Source organism: Falco biarmicus, chromosome 4, assembly GCF_023638135.1.
Source record: "Falco biarmicus isolate bFalBia1 chromosome 4, bFalBia1.pri, whole genome shotgun sequence".
Taxonomy (NCBI): Eukaryota; Metazoa; Chordata; class Aves; order Falconiformes; family Falconidae; genus Falco; species Falco biarmicus.
Genome location: NC_079291.1, coordinates 66144602 through 66165201, shown reverse-complemented (window position 1 = coordinate 66165201; position 20600 = coordinate 66144602). Strand labels below are relative to the sequence as shown.

Sequence of the window (20600 nt, the reverse complement as noted above, 5' to 3'; positions counted from 1 at the left end):
AAGTTCATTCTTTTGGTTAGCAGTAAGCACAGAGGACTGTAAGACACCTCAATGTTTTAAAACATGAGAAATCTCTGTGGGTTCCAAGTTGGTATAAAAGACAAAACACATTACTGTTTTGCTTTTTAATATATAACTATGGCCTGGAATTTACCTGTGGGTAATAGCTTCATACGTGTAAAGTAAAGGTAACATTAGCGCTCCAGGTTACAAACTGCCCAGAAGCACGCTGCACTACTACAGTAACATCAAGTGTCATAGCAAGAGTAGGTTTGGCAAATCAGCAGCTCAGCCTGGTAAAACTGACAATAAAAGCATAAAATATGATATGAGGTTTAAACTGTAAGCTAGCAAAGGAGGCAGCGTAAGTCATTCTGTGTCTTAAAAAAAACCAAAAAAAACCAAACCACACTGGAAAAGCATATCCCATTTAAATTTTATCAGTGACTGACACCAGATGTTATGGTTAGTTTGTCAAAGTGATTTAACTTAGGAACTGCCAGTCTATGAAAAAACATCAAACGTGCTACACACTACAGTTTTATGAAGCTAATGTAACAGAACACACCTGTAGTTTGATCCACAAGCACACGTGAGTTGATAATGCGTCCAAAACGTGAGAACATGTCTTCTACATCTTTTTGTGTCATCGACCTTGGTAGTCCACTAATATATAAATTAGCATCCTTGATAACTTCAGAACTTGGACGAGCATAAGAAACCTTTAAAAAGAGAGGAGAAAAAAGAAAAGGTAAGTTCAAGGTGTAAATAAGAAAGAGTGAATTATTTCTTTAGGAGTCACTTTCATTTATTCGCCACTAAAGAATGCCAGCATTTTTCACTGGAGTTCAAAAAAGCAGAACAGGGAGAAGGTAGGAGCAAACTGCCAGAACTACAAGAGAAAAGGCATGTCCCTGTACAACTCCATTCATTTTGGGCTTATACAACAGTGGCATTACTATAAAGAGACAGCAGCAGACTAATACCGATGCTTCCAACAAACATACTCGCTCCACTGAAGAATCCCTGTCTGAAGTTCTGACTCTGATACTGGACCTGTCAATAATCACAGATCCCACCAAGAACTTGTGCTGTCAAGTGCATTTTTTAAAGCCTCATAAAAAGATTTTACCAGCTGGAGTGCAGTTTTCTATCTCAACTTCTGCTACTCGAGAAAGTTACAAATATCACCTAAGCAGGTGTTATTTCCTACACACACAGTACTAGCTGTTATTTTGAAAAGGAGCACAATTAACACAATTTAAAGTACAGATCATCAAGTATCTGAGATGTACTTGAGTTCAAAAGTTTGGCAACAATTTGGAACAATCCCACCTACTTCTGTAAAACTGGTGGCAATGTAAAGGAGGGAATCTTTGAATACAAAGCTGTTACAAAACCTGAGAGTCTTAACAGCTCACTTCACTACTCTTCTCCCAGATTTTACCTTTCTTGCACTTGGAAAGCACACAAGTCTTATCACCAGAATGAAGCTTATTAGAATGCCATTTTCACAGAAGACTGAAAAAAAATCTAGACATCCTACCTTGATAGTTTTTGACTGAAGTCTGAGGCCATTCAGTGTGTTTATTGCTCTTTCAGCATCTTTTGCGGTAACGTAGTTCACAAAGCCATAGCCTAAGCTGTGTCCTACATGGAAGAACATTTTTTAAATTAATCCTAAACAAAAGGAAGTTATCAACATCAAAATTAAGGGAAATGCAAATGAGAACAAGTAAACTGAACATAATCCACACAGCAAATATTTAAATAAGCCAAAGAAGTTTCTCAAGGCTGACATACATCAAAATATTTAAGTAACTCAAAGCTCTTTCATTTGCCACTTTGGACATGCCACTGTCTTCAAGAACAGTGCCTATCACACAGCTGCAGATCATCCATCAACAGTTAAGAAATTAAAGACTAAAAATACTGACTCTGAACAGCCTTGTAAACTTCATGGGTGTGGAACAAAGGCAAGAATTTAACAAAGTTCATTAGTACAAACTCTTGTAGATAAAGAGCAGAAAGTGAGAAAGTGTCAACAGAGGAACTGCTAGGTAAGAAATCATCAGGCTACTCATTTCTCTGTAGCTATTCCAACCTTACTCCTCGAGAGAAGAGGGAAAAAGAAGTTTTCAATCCTTCACATATTCATATAGCTAACGAGCAGTAAGTCTCCCAAACACAGGATGAAACTGAAGAGTGGAAAATTCTCTTTAATGCAGACAATTAATGTACTATTACTTTATATAAGTTTACTCTTAACTCTCACAAAAATAATAATAATAATAATAATGCAAGTCTTTAAATCGTTTAAGGAAATGGATATTTATTTGGATATACTTATTTATGCTGCTTCTATCTTCAGCCTCCACAATCAACTATATCAATTAATCCATCTACTATCAAATATAACACTACATACCAAGATCATCTTGGCTTTCAATTACCCAACTATTAGAGACTTATCACTGTAGACCTAAAAATAACTAAAGATACTTTCAAGACCAGCCGGTGCAATAGAGCAACTCCCACTCAATAAAATATACAGCTTTTCAGACAACTTATCCTTGTCTCGTCAGTTCCATGGGATTTTTCTAAAGAAAACTGTAAGCATACATGGGAGAATGTGCTTACTTTAACAACATACTATTTTTAAGTTATTAAGTTCTGTTGTTAGCCTTGAGAACACTAGAAGACACAGCTAACTGTTAATAATAGAGGATTCTCTTCTGAAATAAAGCCCTTTTTTAATAACACAACATGGCTCTGCATTAGTCTTAGCTGGTAAGAAAGTTTTCTTATACTTTCCAGACATTTCAGAACACCAAATATACCCACCCCAATCAAAAAAAGAAGATTCAAATGGTGATCACCCTAGCAGAAAGTATCAGAGAAACTGAACAAAAGGGCTGGAACAGACACTGCACACTAACTCGATCTACTGAAAAAAAGAATCACCAGTCTACTGAAAGCAAAGGCCTCTGAGTCTAAAAGCCGCAAGGGATGGAAGGAAGCGCCAAATAACCCTCAAGTTGTTATTACTACCGGTATACATGACAGATTCACTGCAGATCAACTGCAGCTCCCTGGCATGTCCTCTGCCTTTGTCTGCTTTGTTGTGAAATGTAATATACCAGTAACTCATCTAAACCCAAATAATGTCATTGCCCATTCTCTAATATACCCCTTATATAAACAGTCCCAGTTAAAATTAACTGTCTCCTAAAGCTCTTGAAGAAGCCAGATCCCCTTTGTGTTCAACCCTCTTGCAGGAACAATATCCAACACATCTTCACCAGCACAGACCAAACTCTCATGATGCCAGATGCTTCTGCACAACTGTAATGGCAAATCACTCTTTGATAGCCAAGTAGGATTTAACTCTACGTAAGAAACAAATAAATGCAATAAAAGCAAGATCTTAATTAAGCACCAAATGCTGCACTGTTATCCTTTAAAGAGCTACAGTTAACACTGATCAGGATTTTGCAAACATATCTTATATATACCTACAGCATTTTTGTTGGTTTCTTTGTAACATTGATTTTCTGGTTTATTAGTCAGAGACGGTCAATCATTTAGATCAAATCTGGTTAGTCCACAATCGCTTACCTACTGAGATTCTTCTCCCCTGATTAAGAAAATTAATGATTTAACAATTAGAAATTTTTTTAGCACCTGGACCCTGGCTTATTTCTCCCAAATCTGACCAAAGATAAGAGGGAACAAATATCACACAGACAGTAGGCAATGGCTTTTTACCTCCTAAGAGGGTGGGAAGAGTCCAGCACTCCTCACAGGTACAGCCAGCCAGCACCTGCCCTGAAGGCTCAGAGTACCAGCTGCTTTGCAGATATTTTCAGTCTGGCCCAAAAGCCACATAAACATGAATATTCCAGTAAACTACCAAAGAGGTCCATATCCTAATAAAGTTTACGGAAATAGGTCCTTAAAGACCAGGGAAACAGACTTCAACAATATTAATCCCTCTGAGTCTGAACCACTGAGCCCTGGCAGCCGGGACCGTCATTCCCTGGGTGGATGCTGCGCTGGGGAGAAGGTGCCTATAGTCTCCTGCCAGAGTAGAGCAGGGTTCCACACCATATAAATTTATTAAACTACCTTCAGTACTCATCAGGGGCTCAGCCTACGACCAGTGCAAGCGAGTATCCTTCCCTATTTTCTTGCAACGTTCCCAGAGAACACAGGAGGCATGCAAACATTACCCACCCAGCAGCTTTCTTGCAAAGCATCAGGCAGATTATATCTTTATGCACTGTTTGAGATGACAAAGAAGATTAAGCTACTTAGTTTTGGTTTTATCCTGCATAAAAGTAGCAGCGCTCAGACACACAGGACCAAAAGGGACCACGTGATCTGGATCCAGCCCCTGTAAACACAAACCGTACGTATTTCCTTTCCCTAAAACGTAAGCCAGCTTCACGTTAAAAGCAGTTAAGATTTTAGTGCTAGGCATTCTGGTTGAAAGCACGTTCTACAAACCTCATCCAAAACTTCCCTCCTCTAAATGCAAACCTTCATCCTTGGGATCCAGTTGTTGTTGCCCAAACCCTGTCCTTGAGCTTACACACACTTATCCTTCCAAGTGCCTGTTCCCCAAAGTACACACAAGCAGTGACCATATCCCCTTGGCCACATTTACTGTTTTCTTCCGACCATAATTCTGCACCTTTTCCACTTCTAATTTTATACAGGTTGCTCAACGACTATTCCTTATCAAAGGGATATGCCTATTTAAATGCCCTGGGAAAAGAGGGAGCAGGGATATAATTGGGCTTACAGAAACAAACACAGGTTAAAAAAAGAAGGGTCTGAAAAGTAGCAGGATTACAACAGCTACCAGATTTTCTCTTTATCTGTTGTAGGCGTTTTATAGTAAATTCACACTAAACCCCAGAAATTATAGTCCAGTTAACTTTTACCTGCCACGTGATACAAAAATATCAATTACCTATTTTTCTTTACAAAAACTAGAGTACAGGACTTCCCTTTTAGTCTGTAAATTACATCAGTTTAACAACTTTACAGTCCTTAAGTGCTAAAAAAACCAAAAGCTAACCCATGCAAAAATGACAACATATTAACTGGTCTTGCTCTATACTTAATATCATCAGTCTCAGGCACCTCTTGCTGTTCAGTTACCAAGTTTCATCTCTGAACAAGCTAGGGTATCTAACACACGACAATCCCGTCACTGCAAGAGGCATGTTCCACCGTTCCCCTGACAGATCACTCTTGAGGAATACTCTCTGCTTCACAATTTTACTCCATATTCCTTCCTCCTAAACAATACAAACTACCTTCCTTTGAGGGCATGCCAGAAAATATATAAGGAATCGGCATTTACAAAGCATTATGGTTTATGTCAAGTGTTTATCCCAGGCAAGGAAACAAGTTATTTGCTTTATCATGATGTTAAGAGCCTGCTAGAAACCTATCGTGCAAAAGGCGGCAGTACTGCAACAGTTTTTAAACTATCTTAGAAGATAATAATTAAAAAACCATTAAGAAAAAAAACTTTTAAAAGTTTGCATACACATAAATGCAAGTGTACTCAAGAGACAAAGTTTAAAAAAAAAAAAAAAAACACCACACACAACCAACAAGTAGGTCCTTATCTGGATGAATAATTAACAAAGTGACCATAAAACCTAGTTTTAAGCAAACTACCATACTCCTTCAGCAGAAAGAATCTGGTTTTGTTTCCATGATAAAAAGCCCTTTCATGAAGGAGGGCACGCATTTTCTTTCTGTGCATCACTTGGTTTTCTGTCCATGTCCTTGCTTCCTTTCCCAGCTCCCTGAGACACACTGCTTCAGTTACTAACTCGTTTCTTATTCCCCTCCTGTTACTGACTGACAACTCTAGTTTCACTGGGGAGTCTAATATGAGACCAGAGCCAGGACTTAATTTTCCACTTCACTACAGACCAGCTGCCCCCTCTGGAAGCAGCTAACATAGATTCTCCCCATCCTATCCTTCTCAAGAACCTAAATTTAAATCTGGCTCCTGTCATGTCAGAGAACCTCAGTACAAAGGCATTTTAGTTTAGAATTTGTTTTCTGAAATGCAAAACAATGCTCTGAGATTAAATTAAAAAGGCCCAAGTACATAACACAGAAGGATGGAAGAGATTCTCCCCAAATGTCACTCAGGGGAGGATGTGGTGTCTTGGAAAGAGAGCTGGGTTTGGGTTTTTTTGTTTGTTTGCGTTTACAAAATGTGCTGTGAGTGATAACCAGACAGCTTAAATACATGTGAATACATCAAGCACCACCACATCCAAATACCAGGCATCAATGTGCTGAAAAAGGTAGACAGTACCCCTTTTCTTCTCCCATTCATGGTACCATTTCTAAATTTTGAGTTTATTTCTAATGTAGTCCTTAAACCAAAGCCTGGGATTACCAAAACTGGTACATGGAATGCAGACTCTGCCCATTTTCAGTGGACTAGTTATTCTGTCACACATTTTTGGAAGCACCCACTCTCATAGTCTATTTTTAATTGAGTGAAAACTCATTTCTGTAGGTTTCCGCTAGTTTTCTTCTGTCTTTTTTTTTGTCCACTGATCTCAGGAGATGATGCTGGTTTCTAGCTCCTCCTTATGTCCTTCAGCCCAATGTTAAATCTGCTCCACATCATAATTTTTAACCATTTTTTCACTTCAATACTTTAAACATCAACTTCAGAACCTGTCATGTTCTACACACACTGCTTGGCCTGACTTTGGAGACAAGCAGTTTGGAGACAAGCAGTTGCTATTTGTTACCCTCTTGGCAGTTTTTGTACTACAAGATATCCTTACAAAAAAAAAAACCAAAAAAAAACAACCAACCACGAAACAAAACAGCTTCTTGAAGGATTTTTGTCAAGACATACTTCTGGATGTTAACAAACATCTGAAGTATTTAATCACTGATCTCCAAAACTAACAGAAGGGCATGATTTTCCATTACAAGGCTATGCTGACCAAGCCCTATCATCACAACATAGAAGTGATTCTATTTATTACTAGTCTACCACACAGCGCTCAGTATTTTTGAAAATACAGGAAACACCCCTACATGCAGTTCTTCACTAAAGATATACATGATGCATCTCAGCTTCTCTGAAAACAAGTGAAGCTGAAACTAAAACCCACAGCCCAAACAAAAACTTTCCTCCTGATCCAGTCCCAAAGTACCCAGTCCTTCATTCTTCAGCAATGTCCTTACACCTAAATTCATCAGTGATCCTGAGAAATTGCTTCGCTTCTCTGAAACACACCCATTCCTTCCCACTTCTACCACAGTGACCACAGTTAAGTCCCAGAAAACTAGAAAAAGTGCTGCTTGAGCTAGAGCTAAGTACAGTAGTTTTAGCGCAGGTATTGAAGTAGCAAGTTAATCTTAAAAATCACTTTCACTTTGCCCCAAAAAATATTCTACAGTCTTCTTACACATTTTAGAAAAAGGAAGTTGGTTTTTTTTCCCCCCAAGTAACTCCTTGAAGCTACAATTAATCATTCTGAATTACTTTTTACAGTTATGCTTCACCTCCAGTTTAGTCATAAATGCTGTCCAAAACCATCATTAGTCATGCCAACACCAAAAGGGCACTGCAGAAATCCCACATAATCATGTTCGTGTCAGGCTGGGGGCAAAGCTCAGCCTAGCTGGATAGTCTGGTCTTGTGCCTAACTAGTTAAGACATTTGGTAAGCACTGTACTGTTTAAGGCCGGATTAGTCAGATCAACACTGAACCAGGAATCACTGCACCGTGCTCCACTCGCACTTTAAGCGGATCTAACCAAAAGCCACATTCTTGAATGCACATTTAAAGAAACTGCATACCACCAAAAGTGATTAAAAAGCTAGGGGAAAAAAAATCCAAGGTTAATGATGTATTCCAGTTCCACAGTTAACAGCAAAACTGCATGAACAATTTAACGGTTGTTTTCCAGGCAAAAGGAAGCAATTTCGGTCAAAGAGAATACTTTCCACAAAACAAGAACACTTAAGAATTCTGTTTCCAGACTGGAGTCCACTGCACTAGTAAAATGAATGGTTACCCTGTCATGCAAGCTAGAGCGCTACTTACTGCCTTTCAGATCTGAAAGCAGTGCAATAAAATCCTCCTTCCCTTCTTGCTTTAAAAGCTTACCAGGACACAGCCATTTGTTTCTTTTCCAGCTGCATCATTTCCGTGCAAGCCTTCCAGAGAAAACATCACGAAAAGAAAAAGACAAGGAAAAGGTGAAGATGCATACCAATCCCTGAGGGATTCCAACTGCCTGGGAAGTGATTTCTTTTCGGTTCTGTAAGCCACGTGCACACTTGCAGCCTGAGTCAGCTCTAACAGCAAGCACTGCTGGAGATGGACCCCAGATTTCTGCACACAACCTTAACAAGTCATCCCAAAACATCCATTCTGCTCCGTGGTTTTCAGCAACAGTGGAGCGATGCCTTTGTACCTGGCAGCTGATCAAGGGGTTCAACCTCAGCAAGCTCCATCAGAGCTCAAACTTACATAAGCAAATACAGACAGTGGAGAGGAAGCCCACCGTCTCCTTCCAGTGTCTGCACCGAGATGGCTGCATTTTGCTAGCTGACAGGTACAGCCAGCCTTTGGCACAGTCTAAAGGATCATATCCTAGATTTCCTAGAGCAGAAAGTCATGAGTATTTTGTCATGAGTATCACAGGGATACCTTATTCCCTGCTCAAGCAGTACAGAAGGTGTGAGGGAGGGAACAAGAACCCTCAAGAAGTTGGATGCCTCCCTAACAAAATCAACTGCCATCAGACTGAATACTTTTACAGGGAGGTGCACACAGCACACCTGTCACCAGGTACTCAGAGCAGGGCTATGGGTGACATGAGCAATAAAAAGATCCCAGAGCAGTTTGAAACCTTAAACACATGGGAAATGTTTAACCCAATCTTTTCAGATCTCTAAACAGTTGGGTTTGAAAGCACCAACACTTCAGCAGAGTGAGGGGAAGAACAAAGAAATTAAATGCAACTTAACACTCATGGCAGACTAACTTTCAGCTTTATCATTTGGTCCAGAAGGACTAAAAATCTGTATGCCTGCAAAAACAAGCAGACTAGAAACGACCAGGTTCTCTCAGAAAACTTACAGCTACTGATTAGAAGCATCTGCACTGCGCGCAATCAGATATCCCGACATGATGAGCCACCCACATCTGTGCTGCAAGAAATCCAGCAAGACTAGCATGGCAAAGGCCTGAATTTCTGCGTTAACAGATACTGAAGGAGGAGAAACGCTTGAAAAAATGTTCACCTATAAGAGAAGTCCAACGCAGCAGACTGTCCAGAAAACCGTACCCCAGAATATGGATGTCCCAGCAAAGTAAAGCACCCCCAGTGCAAAATATGGTATGGGACTGATTTCTTCCATTGAATCATCTATGATAGGAGGCAGTTGCTCCAAGAAAGAGGACTTTTAACATTATACACATTTGGCACCATTGAGTCTGAAATCAGTGCTAGAAGGCTACGGTCTAATCAGTACAGACTGATCAGACAAACCCCAGTACTATTTCCTTGCTCTCAGCCTCATGAGCCAGAGCCACAGGAAGAGAGTATTTAATCAGCTGAATTGGGTGGATGGCTACTCACAAGCCTCAGCAATTACCACAAAAGGGCCAGGAGATGCAACAGTTACATCTCAGACTTGACACTGTGCCATACTAAATTGGGAAGCGACCTTCTCATGCTTCCCCAGGGCTCAAAGCCCCAAGATATGGCTAGTGCTAGTCTTAAGATCTGACAGAAAGAATGATATCCAAGTTCTATAGATCTCTTATGAAAATCCTGGACATCCACGACATACTCACCATAAATACAAGTACAGTGAGCAACAGAGCAACATCCCATTATTTGCCCGCTGACCCCAAGTACTGATTCACTCATCACAAGTTAAGCAAAGCCATGTCTGGAAGTGCTTAGGAATGCAATACACAAACTGAAGAATGATGAGACCAGCACCCTATCTTTCCAGTATGATCAGGAAGAGCTGAAGGAGCACTGCACCCTGTCTAATCTTCACCTTAGCGTGCACAAGCTTCTCTTTACAGTAACTGCAAAAAACAGGAAAAGAAGTTATCACATCTCAACAAAACAAATGCATAGCTATACTTTTACCAGCTGCTATAATCCATGTGTACACAAAGCAGAAAATTCATAGTAAGGAATGTAAACTGACACTATGGATTGCTGCTACTTTCAACTTCCTATAGCATTCATCAATAACAAAATAAGGGATAAGTAGCCTAATGGTTTCAAGAAGTTTCTCTAAATTGTATAAGCACAATCTAATACATGGAACATAAGATTGTTCTGTACCATGCTGTATTTGAAACAAAATCCAACAACATACATACTCTGATCATAATGAAATACTTTGCTAAAACGAAACTCTGGCTTTCAAATAGATTCTTGAATTTAAGTAATCAGTCTCCTGACAGCTAAGGCTAGTTCAGTAAATCATTAAAAACTGCATTCCAGGCAGAAGACATTTTCTGTCCTACATGTTTCACTAATAGAGAATTAATTGAGAAAAATAAACATACCAGTTATTGGTTTATGAAAAATAAGCATTATCAAGCAAAGATTGATTTTAATTCTGCAAATACAATCAATAAAGGCAACTCCAAAGACAAAATGCTTTAACAGAATGTCATGGTGGCACTAAAGCTGTAATTTCACTGAGAAAAACTAAACTGATCTAAAAAAAATTGCAACAAAAGGAGGAGTTACATCCTTGCTGTCCAGGCCACTCAACCCCACTGCGTCTTATGTGCCAATATTATGACTTATCTGACCTCACAGAAACCAAGGTCAGGGAGCTAAACAGGTTTTTCTGCAGAAATGCAAGTGGTGGTACACAAGGAAAGCAGAACTCTGCCACAAGACTGTTCTCTACAGGGGCAGCCAAACATCAGACCTGCTTAGAGTGGAGTTTCTCAATACCTAAATCTTAATGCAAACATGAAGGGGCAAAAAGAAAAGCAAAAGGAAGAAAAAGAAAAGTGGCATTTTCAGAAGGTTCCTGAAGAAGCCAACTGGTTTTACTGATACTCCAAAACCACCAGTGAGCAAGAAGACTGGGAATTGCTTGTAACAGTGTTGCAAGTGAATGAAAAATTAGGTAGCAACAAAATTAAGTGGTCTGACCAACGCAGCCACCAAGAATTAAAACACTTGCAATCCCTTTAAAGAGAAGCCAACATTTTTGTCCACAGGCACCAAAGGACTCTATGCAACCCTAACAGGAATTTTAGTCTCATTTTTTCAGAGGGTTGTTAAGAAAAATCTGAAGCACACAAGTATATGTTTTGGACTTTAAACTACCCACCGCTGTCAAGTTCCAAGTTAAAGTTAACCAGATTTTACCAGAGTATTTGATGCTACAGGGAACAGTGTGAGGTAGGCTCTCAAACTTCAGGTAATGATGTGTCTGGCTTCCCATTTAAAATATCCTTACCTCCTGTGCAGACGATTTTGTGCTTAATTGAAAGTCTAAGGTGTGGATCAGCTGTGACATTTGTTAATGATAGCAAGCCATTCATCAAGTAGTCTTATTTCCTTGGAAAAGCAGCCTCCAGAGCAAGCTTCTGCTTCTAAGCATCTCAAACTGTATGACTACATCTAGGTTGATAACTCAGCTACCAAAATATTCAAAGAAATCTGTATTTTATGTAAGTATTTCATGATTATTTTCGATATACATTCCATAAGTACAGATTTAGACAGACAGCGATCATGTGAAACTTCATCTGAAAGAAATTAGGAGAACTAAAGAGGCATGGAAATCAGAGAAACCATTCTGAAAGTTTTTAATTAGTTCTCACATCTCTTCTCGAGCACATAAACTAAAGTCAGTTAAAATAACACAGAAGGAATTCTCATGTGTTTCATCAGCTTTCATGCAGTTTTTACACAGTGAAGTAGTTTCAGACCTGTTTCATTATGGATTAGATAGATAATGATCTAAGACAGTATTGCTAGGTTCTGAAATACAAGATCGAGCATGTGGAACAGCAAATTCCACAAGGAAATCATCTGCGGCTGAGAACAAACAAGTATGCATAGCTAGTTAACAACACAATTGCTTTTGTTTACAGAAACAACCACGCTCTCCCACTAAATCCAAGATTCCATGAATTCTGAACAAGAATAACCAGAATTTAAATGTAGGATTAAAACATCTTTGCAGAGCAGATAAAAAGCTCCTGCAAATAAATACTTACTGAACCAGCTGCTTTACCAGCATTTTTTTGTTTGCAAGGAAACATGAAGTTTCACAAATCTGAACTGTTCATTCCTCTCATTTTTTAAAGCTATAACTATCAATCCTATTCAAAGAACTTACAAGTTAAATTCCTGAAGCGCTAAAGCCTACAACCATTTCAAGCACATACCACACCTTTATTTTACTGATCAAAATCAGATCAAGAAATTTGTTTGCATATTTAGAGCTCTAGTAAGACTCAAAAATTCACAGACTGTAGGAAGAATAAATAAGCTGGTGACCAAATTCAAACTATTTTTAGACACGCCTATTGATGTTCAAATTTAGGAACGGTATTTCTTGGAATTCTTAACCATATACAAAACAGTCATTAACTTAGCCTTAAGTATTCTACCTTCCTAATCCTCAATGTCTAGTATTAGCACTACTGTAGTTACATGCATACTTGTCAATAGTTTGATTACACACACACACACACAAATATTGAATATTTCTACATCAAATTGCATTCAATTAAGTAATTGCTTGAGCAGTCTACCACAAAGTAAAAATTTCTTATATACTGGATTATACCTGCAACTTTGTCCCGAATAAGTTTTGCAGATTCAACTTCGCCAATACTGCTAAATAGACTCCGTAATTCATCTTGCGTCATGTTCTGAGGGAGGTAGTTCACAATTAAGTTTGTTCTACCAATATCATCCCTGCAATCTTCAGCCATGTGATCTTCATAACCATTAGACATTTTACAATATATCTGCAAAGAGAAAAATCCCACATAAGTTCTAGATCTTTGCATGTCAATAAGCCAGACTTCCTCCACCTGAAATAAGTTTGAATGTTTATTTTAAAAAACTGAGAACAAGCAACCCTTTCAACTACACATTTTTTCCACTCAAAACCAAAACATTTGTTGAAAATTCCAGAACAATTCACTCTTTGAAACTAACAAGCATGGCATTTTACAAAACTCTGTACCATTGAAGAGCTCTTAACATTTTTTTTTACATTAATAAAAAGCATTAAGACAGACTTTGCACACATTCCTGTAAACACCAAAGTATTCACAACAACAGAGTTAAAAATCACTTTCCACATGTCCAAGCACTTGACTCACCAGAATCAAAACTGCCACCTCAACCTTACTTCCAACCTTATGGTCTGAAATTTTAGAAGACAGAAAGAGGAGCAGCAGCAGCCAGATCTACTATACCCAGTTCAGTATTTCAAATGCGGACTATTTTCTAAATGTTTTTTCCTTCATGCTTTGCTTACCCTCCATCTTAAGGCCCTGTTATTGTTAAATAGTTGCCTTTCGGTGACCGCTTAATTGCATATAGGAGACAGGAATTTGTACTGGAAACCTAACTTTGGTGCTTGTTGAGTATTTGATAGTTTCTATTTTTGCACCTTTTTAAAGAAAGCCTAGAGAAAATACCCAGAAATTCCATCATATGAAGATACTCTCTGCCTTAATCAGCCATGAGCAGGGACTGAATCCTGATGTTTCAGATGCAGAGGACATGTACAGCTCAAACTCACAACAGCCCCATGATGCTCTTCCTTCATGACCTGCCGGAATAATAGATTGTAAATTTTTTTACAACTACTTTGAAATCAGGATACCTAAACCCCATCCCTGCTACAGGAGAAAAGTGATGTCTAGAAGATTCAGCAAGTCTAGATCAGCATGTTCTTTCTGGAAGGCACCACCACCAGGAAGCTGATTTCTTGTATGGTTCCAGACTCTGGTTCTCAAGTTCACTGCTGCAGATTTGTTCATCTTCTAGTCCAAGAACGTTAAACATCTCTAGCTCCAAACCAACATAGTTTTGTTTAACAGTTCTTAAAAACAGCTGTGAAGCAGACAGAATTAACAGAAAAGCTGCTAAAAACCTGAAGTGAATTCATGGCTTCCTGATGCTCGGTTCAGCACTCCACACTGTTTGCGTGTTTTACCACAGAACCTGAACTCTTTGAACTATGTCTATGAACAGCATACAGAAACGTCAATGTACACCATATACCTGCAATAATCTTACGTGTTTCCAAATTCAAACTCCACCAGTAAGAGGCATAAGACCAAACACTTGGTTTTTGGAGGAAATTAAGGCTAATCTGAAAGGACTGAGTTTTTTGTCTTTAATCCGGCATTCTCACGACGGGAATACCACCTGAAGTTTGGCTGCATATAACTAAATCACCAATGCTTGCTTAGTTAATTATCTGTTCTTGCTATACTGTTTACCAGCTCTGTAAATTCAGATTCACACTGCTGTATTTCCAGAATCAAGGTAAATGAATGCTTCACCTGATGCAAGAGATCAGTCTAACGACAGATTCAAGCACCAGAAACTTAGCAACAGACTTGCAACTCTTAACTCCCTTCTGAAAGTTTAGTGTAAACCTTCCAAGTTCAACATGAAATCTGCTTCTCATTGCATCTCTCACTGCCACCTTAGAAGAGTTAATTACCACAGGCTCAAAGATAATTTTGCGTTTACTTTAATAGGACTTTTGGCCAATACATTCATTTGGCTAAAAGAATAACATAAGATGCTGTACAGAAGCAACTACTATTAAAATTCCTCTAGCTGCAGTCTGCCAGAGAACTGAGCATATTATCTGAAACAGGTACCACTATCACAGTGCTAATCTTACCTGAGGGGATAATCAATCCAAGCTGTATTAGAACAGTTTAAGATACCATTGTTTCTCAGCCAACAGTAAAACATCAGGTCAGGTGTTCAGAAGATGTGAAAGCTTCTAGCTCATCTCCATGCACAGTGAGCCAGCAAGCCCTGCAGGACCATGTAGTTAATAACTGGCTGTTTGCCAATTTATTTTTGCATCAAGGTGGCTCAGAAGCACTCATATGACCACATACGCTTCTCAAAGAAGGTGATTTTGAGTTACAGCCATTGACACCACAAGACAACTATGTAGCATCAGCTTAAGAGTTTTGTGAAACTTACAGACCCCGCTGCCTTCTATGCCAAGGGCCCGAGCAGCAATGATGCACCAGCTTTATTTTACGGAGCAGGATCTACTACAGGATGAAGCTCTCCAGGGATTGCACCACTACTGACAATTATTTACAAGTTGAAAAAAAATGGAAAAAGTCAGGAACAGCACCTAGAAATCCTAAATCTAGAAAGTGAATGCTGTCTGCAGGAAGGGATTTTCAGTCTCCTCACCAGTAGCTATTGTTAAATCATGTTTAGCATTTATTTCATACTTTCTTCTTGCAAAGGTCAGATTTTAAATGACGATAACAGAGTACACCATTTGAGAACAAATCATGACTAATATTGAGATCAAGCACAGTATAGATTTAAACTGAATCTTTTTTTTTTTTTTTTTTTTGTAAAAGGATTAACAGCTTGCAGTTTAAAGGCGAGGTCTTGCTCCCTCTCACCCACTGATCAGCATTTTACTCCCCATTTCTGTTTCAAGTGTCAACACGAGCAAGTGCCAGCACCCTTCTGTCCACAGGATAACCAATCTGCACCATGGAAGCAATGGAAACCTACACCAGGAGGGAAGCACTTTTTGTTTTGTCAGCAGTTTTAATCTGCTTTCCTTGCAGCAAGGTTAAGCACCAGAGCTAATGGCAGAGGATAGGAAAGAAAGAGCAGATAACACAGAACTAGAAGCAGGGGAAGAGACACTCCCACCAGATGATTTTAAGCTGCCAGCTTGTCCCACTTGTGCCGTGACATTATATCATTAAATACATGTTCCCTTCCAGCTCTGTCAGAACTGTCTGAGCACAACCTCAGAAAAGTTTCTTGTTCTGCTAAATGACACTCAAACAGCTGAACCTTCTTTGCTCAAAATATCCAAGCTATAAAACCAGGTGACTTATGTCTTCAAAACTGTTTTAATGGAAGGCAGCTTTGCTTGCCTGTCCGGCATAAAATTCAAGCCCTACAAGCACAACACACCAATGTGTTGACACGTATGGAAGTTGTACAGTACAATTAGAGTATTTAGTAAGCAAAGGCAGAAGTGCTGAGATTTTTCCAGCTTTATGAGACAAAAGTTCAAGTTCCTTTCACTTTAACCCAATCTGCCCGTGATGATACAAATCCTTCCCGCTGCAACAATTCTCCTCCTGCCAAGTTTAAGAAGTTACTATATACTTTAACACTTACCAAAACCTTTTTTTTAAAAAAAAAAATAAAGTATTTCCTTATCCTCCAAGGTGTATCTGCTGCCTAAAAAGGTGGCACCACAGCTAGATACCAAGCATAGAAAACTCCTCAGCACACCAAGATGGCAAGCTACCAGACTTGTGTGTGGCATCAAACAAAACTGACAGGAGTTTGGCAAACGGTCATCAACTTTAAATCGTTTTACCACAGTCTCTAATCCCACTGTCTGCAAGACTTACCATCTATATCTCCCCATGATAAACAAGGGGTGCCTAGGGCATTGCTGATTCAGAAGCAATTAGAACTGTGAAGGAAGCTTTCCATCTACTTTTCTTCAGACATTAGGAAAAAAATTATGGGATGCCCTTGCATAAAGGCCTGGCAAACACTTTCATGGGCTATCAGGAATACTATGTCTTTATCGCTTCTGTGTGCTTTAAAGAAGAAAAGGAGAAGAGTGCTGATAAAGAAGATGCCTCTTTCTCCTTGATCTTTCACCAAGCACTTACACAATCTACTGCCAGACTAACACTTTCTAGCCATCCTGGAAGTTTGTGGGAAACCACTTCCTCCACTGGTGGTGAACAGTTCCCACACCAGCAAGAATAAAAAGTGTCCCTGAAGAATCATTAACCTTTGCATACTGCAGAGAATTCCAAAAAGAAAAGGTGGTATGAGATGGTCAGTATGGATGACATGAGAAATGCTACATGAGAAAACAAGTTTTTTATTCTGCTGTCGCTGAAATATGTTGAGGGAATCTCCTGATCTTTCTTTACCAAAGAGAGAACGGTCAAATTGTATCAGTAAATATTCCGGGCTTGAAAACCAGGCCTAGGAACCAACTTGGATCTATAACTTCACTAACTGATGTTTGTGAACACACATAGACATAAATCAGAAGTCTTAATGTACCGATATCCTCATCAAGGTCGAGGATGGATGGAAAGATGGCCTACCAGCTCCATTTGGGAAAGCTATCTGTAATGAGATGGATACTTCACAGCCTTTCCAAAAAAAAAAAAAAAAAAAAAAAAAAAAAAAAAAAAAAAAGCTTTCAATTCTATATCCCCAAAAACGGAAATTTTAAGGCTAAGTTCCATTGCACTGCAGTTCCTGAAATGATTTTTTTTAAAAAAAACAACCAAACCCTGCAACAGCTTGTTTTAAAAGGCAGCCTTCTCTTTTTTTCTGTGTAAGGTGCTCTCAAATTTATGATCTCAAGGACATAGAACAACCAACAGGAATATGTACTGTGCCTTGATCTTCCCTTAATTTTGGAGATGCTCAGATTCACATGGCCCAGCACTTTACTACCTGCCTCAAATATTGCTCATTCACGAACAGCCAGGTCTGCGTTCTCAGGTCTCTGGACTGCACTGAAAAGATTTCCAAGGTATTTTTTCCAGAAATTCGCACTGACTGTGACAATCACCTTCTCACAAAAGTGCGAAAGACCCCAGAAGGTTTAAAAGAAAAATTACACAAATGGTTCTGTCCACAGACCAATAGAAGCTTTTGCCAAACGATGCTCAGGATCTCCATCCAGAATTCCAGGATACAGCACCTAAGTCTTCCACTGTGACACATTTGCTAAGAAGAAAGACCTGTACAAGTCTCAGGAGATAATCTGAAACAGGAACACTGGCAAGAAAGATAACTGTCTTCAGACAAGAGGTTTAATATACCTTCACCTTGTTCACAGGTGTGCAAAGGCAGTAGACCACTACCAGGAGCACAAACTTGAATGCAGACACCTAAACAGATGATAGATGATAACGTGAGCATTTCAGGTACTGCAGAACTAAGACAGGAAATTCTCCAGGAGCAATGAATTCTGTGCTCTTTCATGCCAGCAATTAGCACCTTCATTAAAATCCAAGGAGCAGGTTTTATCACTCCAGCAACTGATCCATTCTCACTCACGCAATATAGTTCTCCAGGCACTGAAAGCCATGTAGCACTGCAGAGGCACAGGTGAGCACTAACACCAGCTGTACCAAAGACAAGAAGGTCAGAGGTACCTCAAACATATTTCTTGTCTTTGATATCAGAAGCACAAAGACTACACCAGTATCTGACACCTGGCCAAAGAGAGCCCGATGAGCGCATTAAAGTATTGTGGCACAGTTTGTGGCAACTTCAACACTGGGAACGGGCCGTAGAGAGCACAGTAGGGTTCTCAGACCACAGCAGAACAGAGGCTGCTGGCACAGGTTACTGACCCAACACCTCAGTCTTTCTTTGCAATGACATGCAAGTTAGCATCACCTGGGCCACACTATGCAGGAAATGCTTCAGCAGACAGTGTCGCACAGAGTCCCTACACTGATGAATTCTCTTGCTGGGATTAATCCTGGTATATGAACAGGGATCCTGCACTGAAACAAGTGACAGCGGCAGAATTCTGCTGGTGAGCTGTCTTGAGCAACCAGGACTTCAGTCTCAAGGGTTTATTCTTAAATACACTGGCTGACCTCAAGAATCTTGATAGGGTGCTTCAAAGTAGACCTTCAGGGCTATACAAACAAGACACCTCCTCCTGTTTCTTCAGCACATGGATGATATTTGTTCACATGCCCCCCCCCCCCCCCCCCAGCGAGTCATGGTTGACTTGGAGGCAAACCACAAATTTGGCTATCTGTGTTGAACACTGCTCTACCACTCAATTGTGAAGCTGCTGAGCAGTCTTCCTTGGAGATCACACCTGAAATAGAAGAAAAAGGACACTACTGCATCCAGGGAAGCGCCAAACCAATCCAAACAGCTGCAAAAGACAGATGCAGAGGTGCTGAGGTGTCCAGGTCTGACCACATGCCAAAAGCAACGCCACACACACACAGAAGGGCCTGAAGGGCCTGCAGGGTCTCCACTAATTTTAAGTGTCCCAGGAAAACAGTTTTCAAGAATGATCCAACATAGTATTGCCATGCAAATACTTGCTTTGCAGCCAGCTATTGAGACAGGATTGAGAAACCGGAGTTTAATCAAGACATAGAAGGGACAGAACCTGGGAAGGAAGAGGGGGACAAACCCAGCATGTTTTCTTCTCAGAAATCACCGACAGCTGTAAGGAAAATAATAGGTTTCACCACAGAAGCTGCTCCAGCAGCAAGACATTCACATACCTCCCAGAAAACAGAGAAAAAGTTTCCCAGTACTCCACAGCCAGAATACATCTCAATTTCTTAATCCAGACCTCTCTACATATGCCACAGATTCTTCCCCCATAATCTCCAAGAAAATCCCTTTTATTCTTTACACAAACTCCTTTCATGTTCCCAGCAGCTCTCCACATTACACCCCACAAGCACAGACCTCTCCATGAATATCCGTACAGACTACAGGTCAATGACAATACAACACAAGACCCACTGCTATTTCACCTATGCTGCATTCATACAGCATTACTTCAAATAGCAGAGGATTTTAATCTCAACCAAACACCAAAAGCCAATAGAGGGGGGGAAATCAGCAAATCTACAGATACTCTCTTCAATTGAAAAATAACATTTATAGAGCATCTGAGGGGGAAAAAAATGTTTAACATAAAAGGTTATCCTAGCAGGTACATGCAAAGTATAGGCCACATACTTCAAAACCTCAACTCAGATCTGAGCTACACGCTTAAGATTATTTCAATGTATACTTGGCTGTGATAATGCTTAAGTTTTCCTTATAAATAAAAAAAATGTTGGTGCTAAGTAGCATGTCTATGTTTAAGTGATACCTGATACTGTTTCCAAAAAGCAAGTCCATGACCACAAAGGAAGAATCTTGACCTCACCTTTTCTTGCTTGTTATACTTGCTTAGGCTGATTGACAGCTGCTCTATTTCATAAGCATGAATCTTACACTTTGCTGGAATAGCCATCTTCCTGAGCTTTCAAGTACAATGTTTGGGTACATATGAAAACTTAAAGGCAGAAAGCGAGGCATCACAGATTCCTTCCCCCAAAATGTACAGTTACCCTATTTCTTTTTTTGTTGTCCCACAGCGATCAACAAGGTCAGTATTCTTTCCCCCGTAGCTGTCTCATCTGACTTCCTCTACCCCACAGCTGCAGTATCTTATATCAGCAAGCAAGAGAAATTTAAATTTAATATTCAATTTGATTAATTTGGCATTTGTACTCTACTCCCTCCTCAAGAGT

The 20600-nt window shown here is 39.6% G+C and overlaps 1 protein-coding gene across 13 annotated transcripts in view; it reads right to left on the bottom strand.

Moving 5' to 3' along the window:
* Positions 1-20600, bottom strand: part of ELAVL1 (ELAV like RNA binding protein 1) — a 58937-nt gene that overhangs the window by 34032 nt on the left and 4305 nt on the right. For all 13 annotated transcript variants that reach the window (XR_008821314.1, XR_008821313.1, XR_008821316.1 and 10 more), the window contains 3 exons: positions 12863-13046; positions 1547-1650; positions 569-722 (listed from right to left, as the gene is read on the bottom strand). Coding sequence is in view for 4 of the 13 variants with exons in the window: in XM_056335352.1 (XP_056191327.1) it covers positions 569-722; positions 1547-1650; positions 12863-13034 (430 nt within the window). In the remaining 9 variants the exon portion in view is untranslated. Of the gene's footprint in view, positions 1-568; positions 723-1546; positions 1651-12862; positions 13047-20600 lie in introns of those variants that run through there.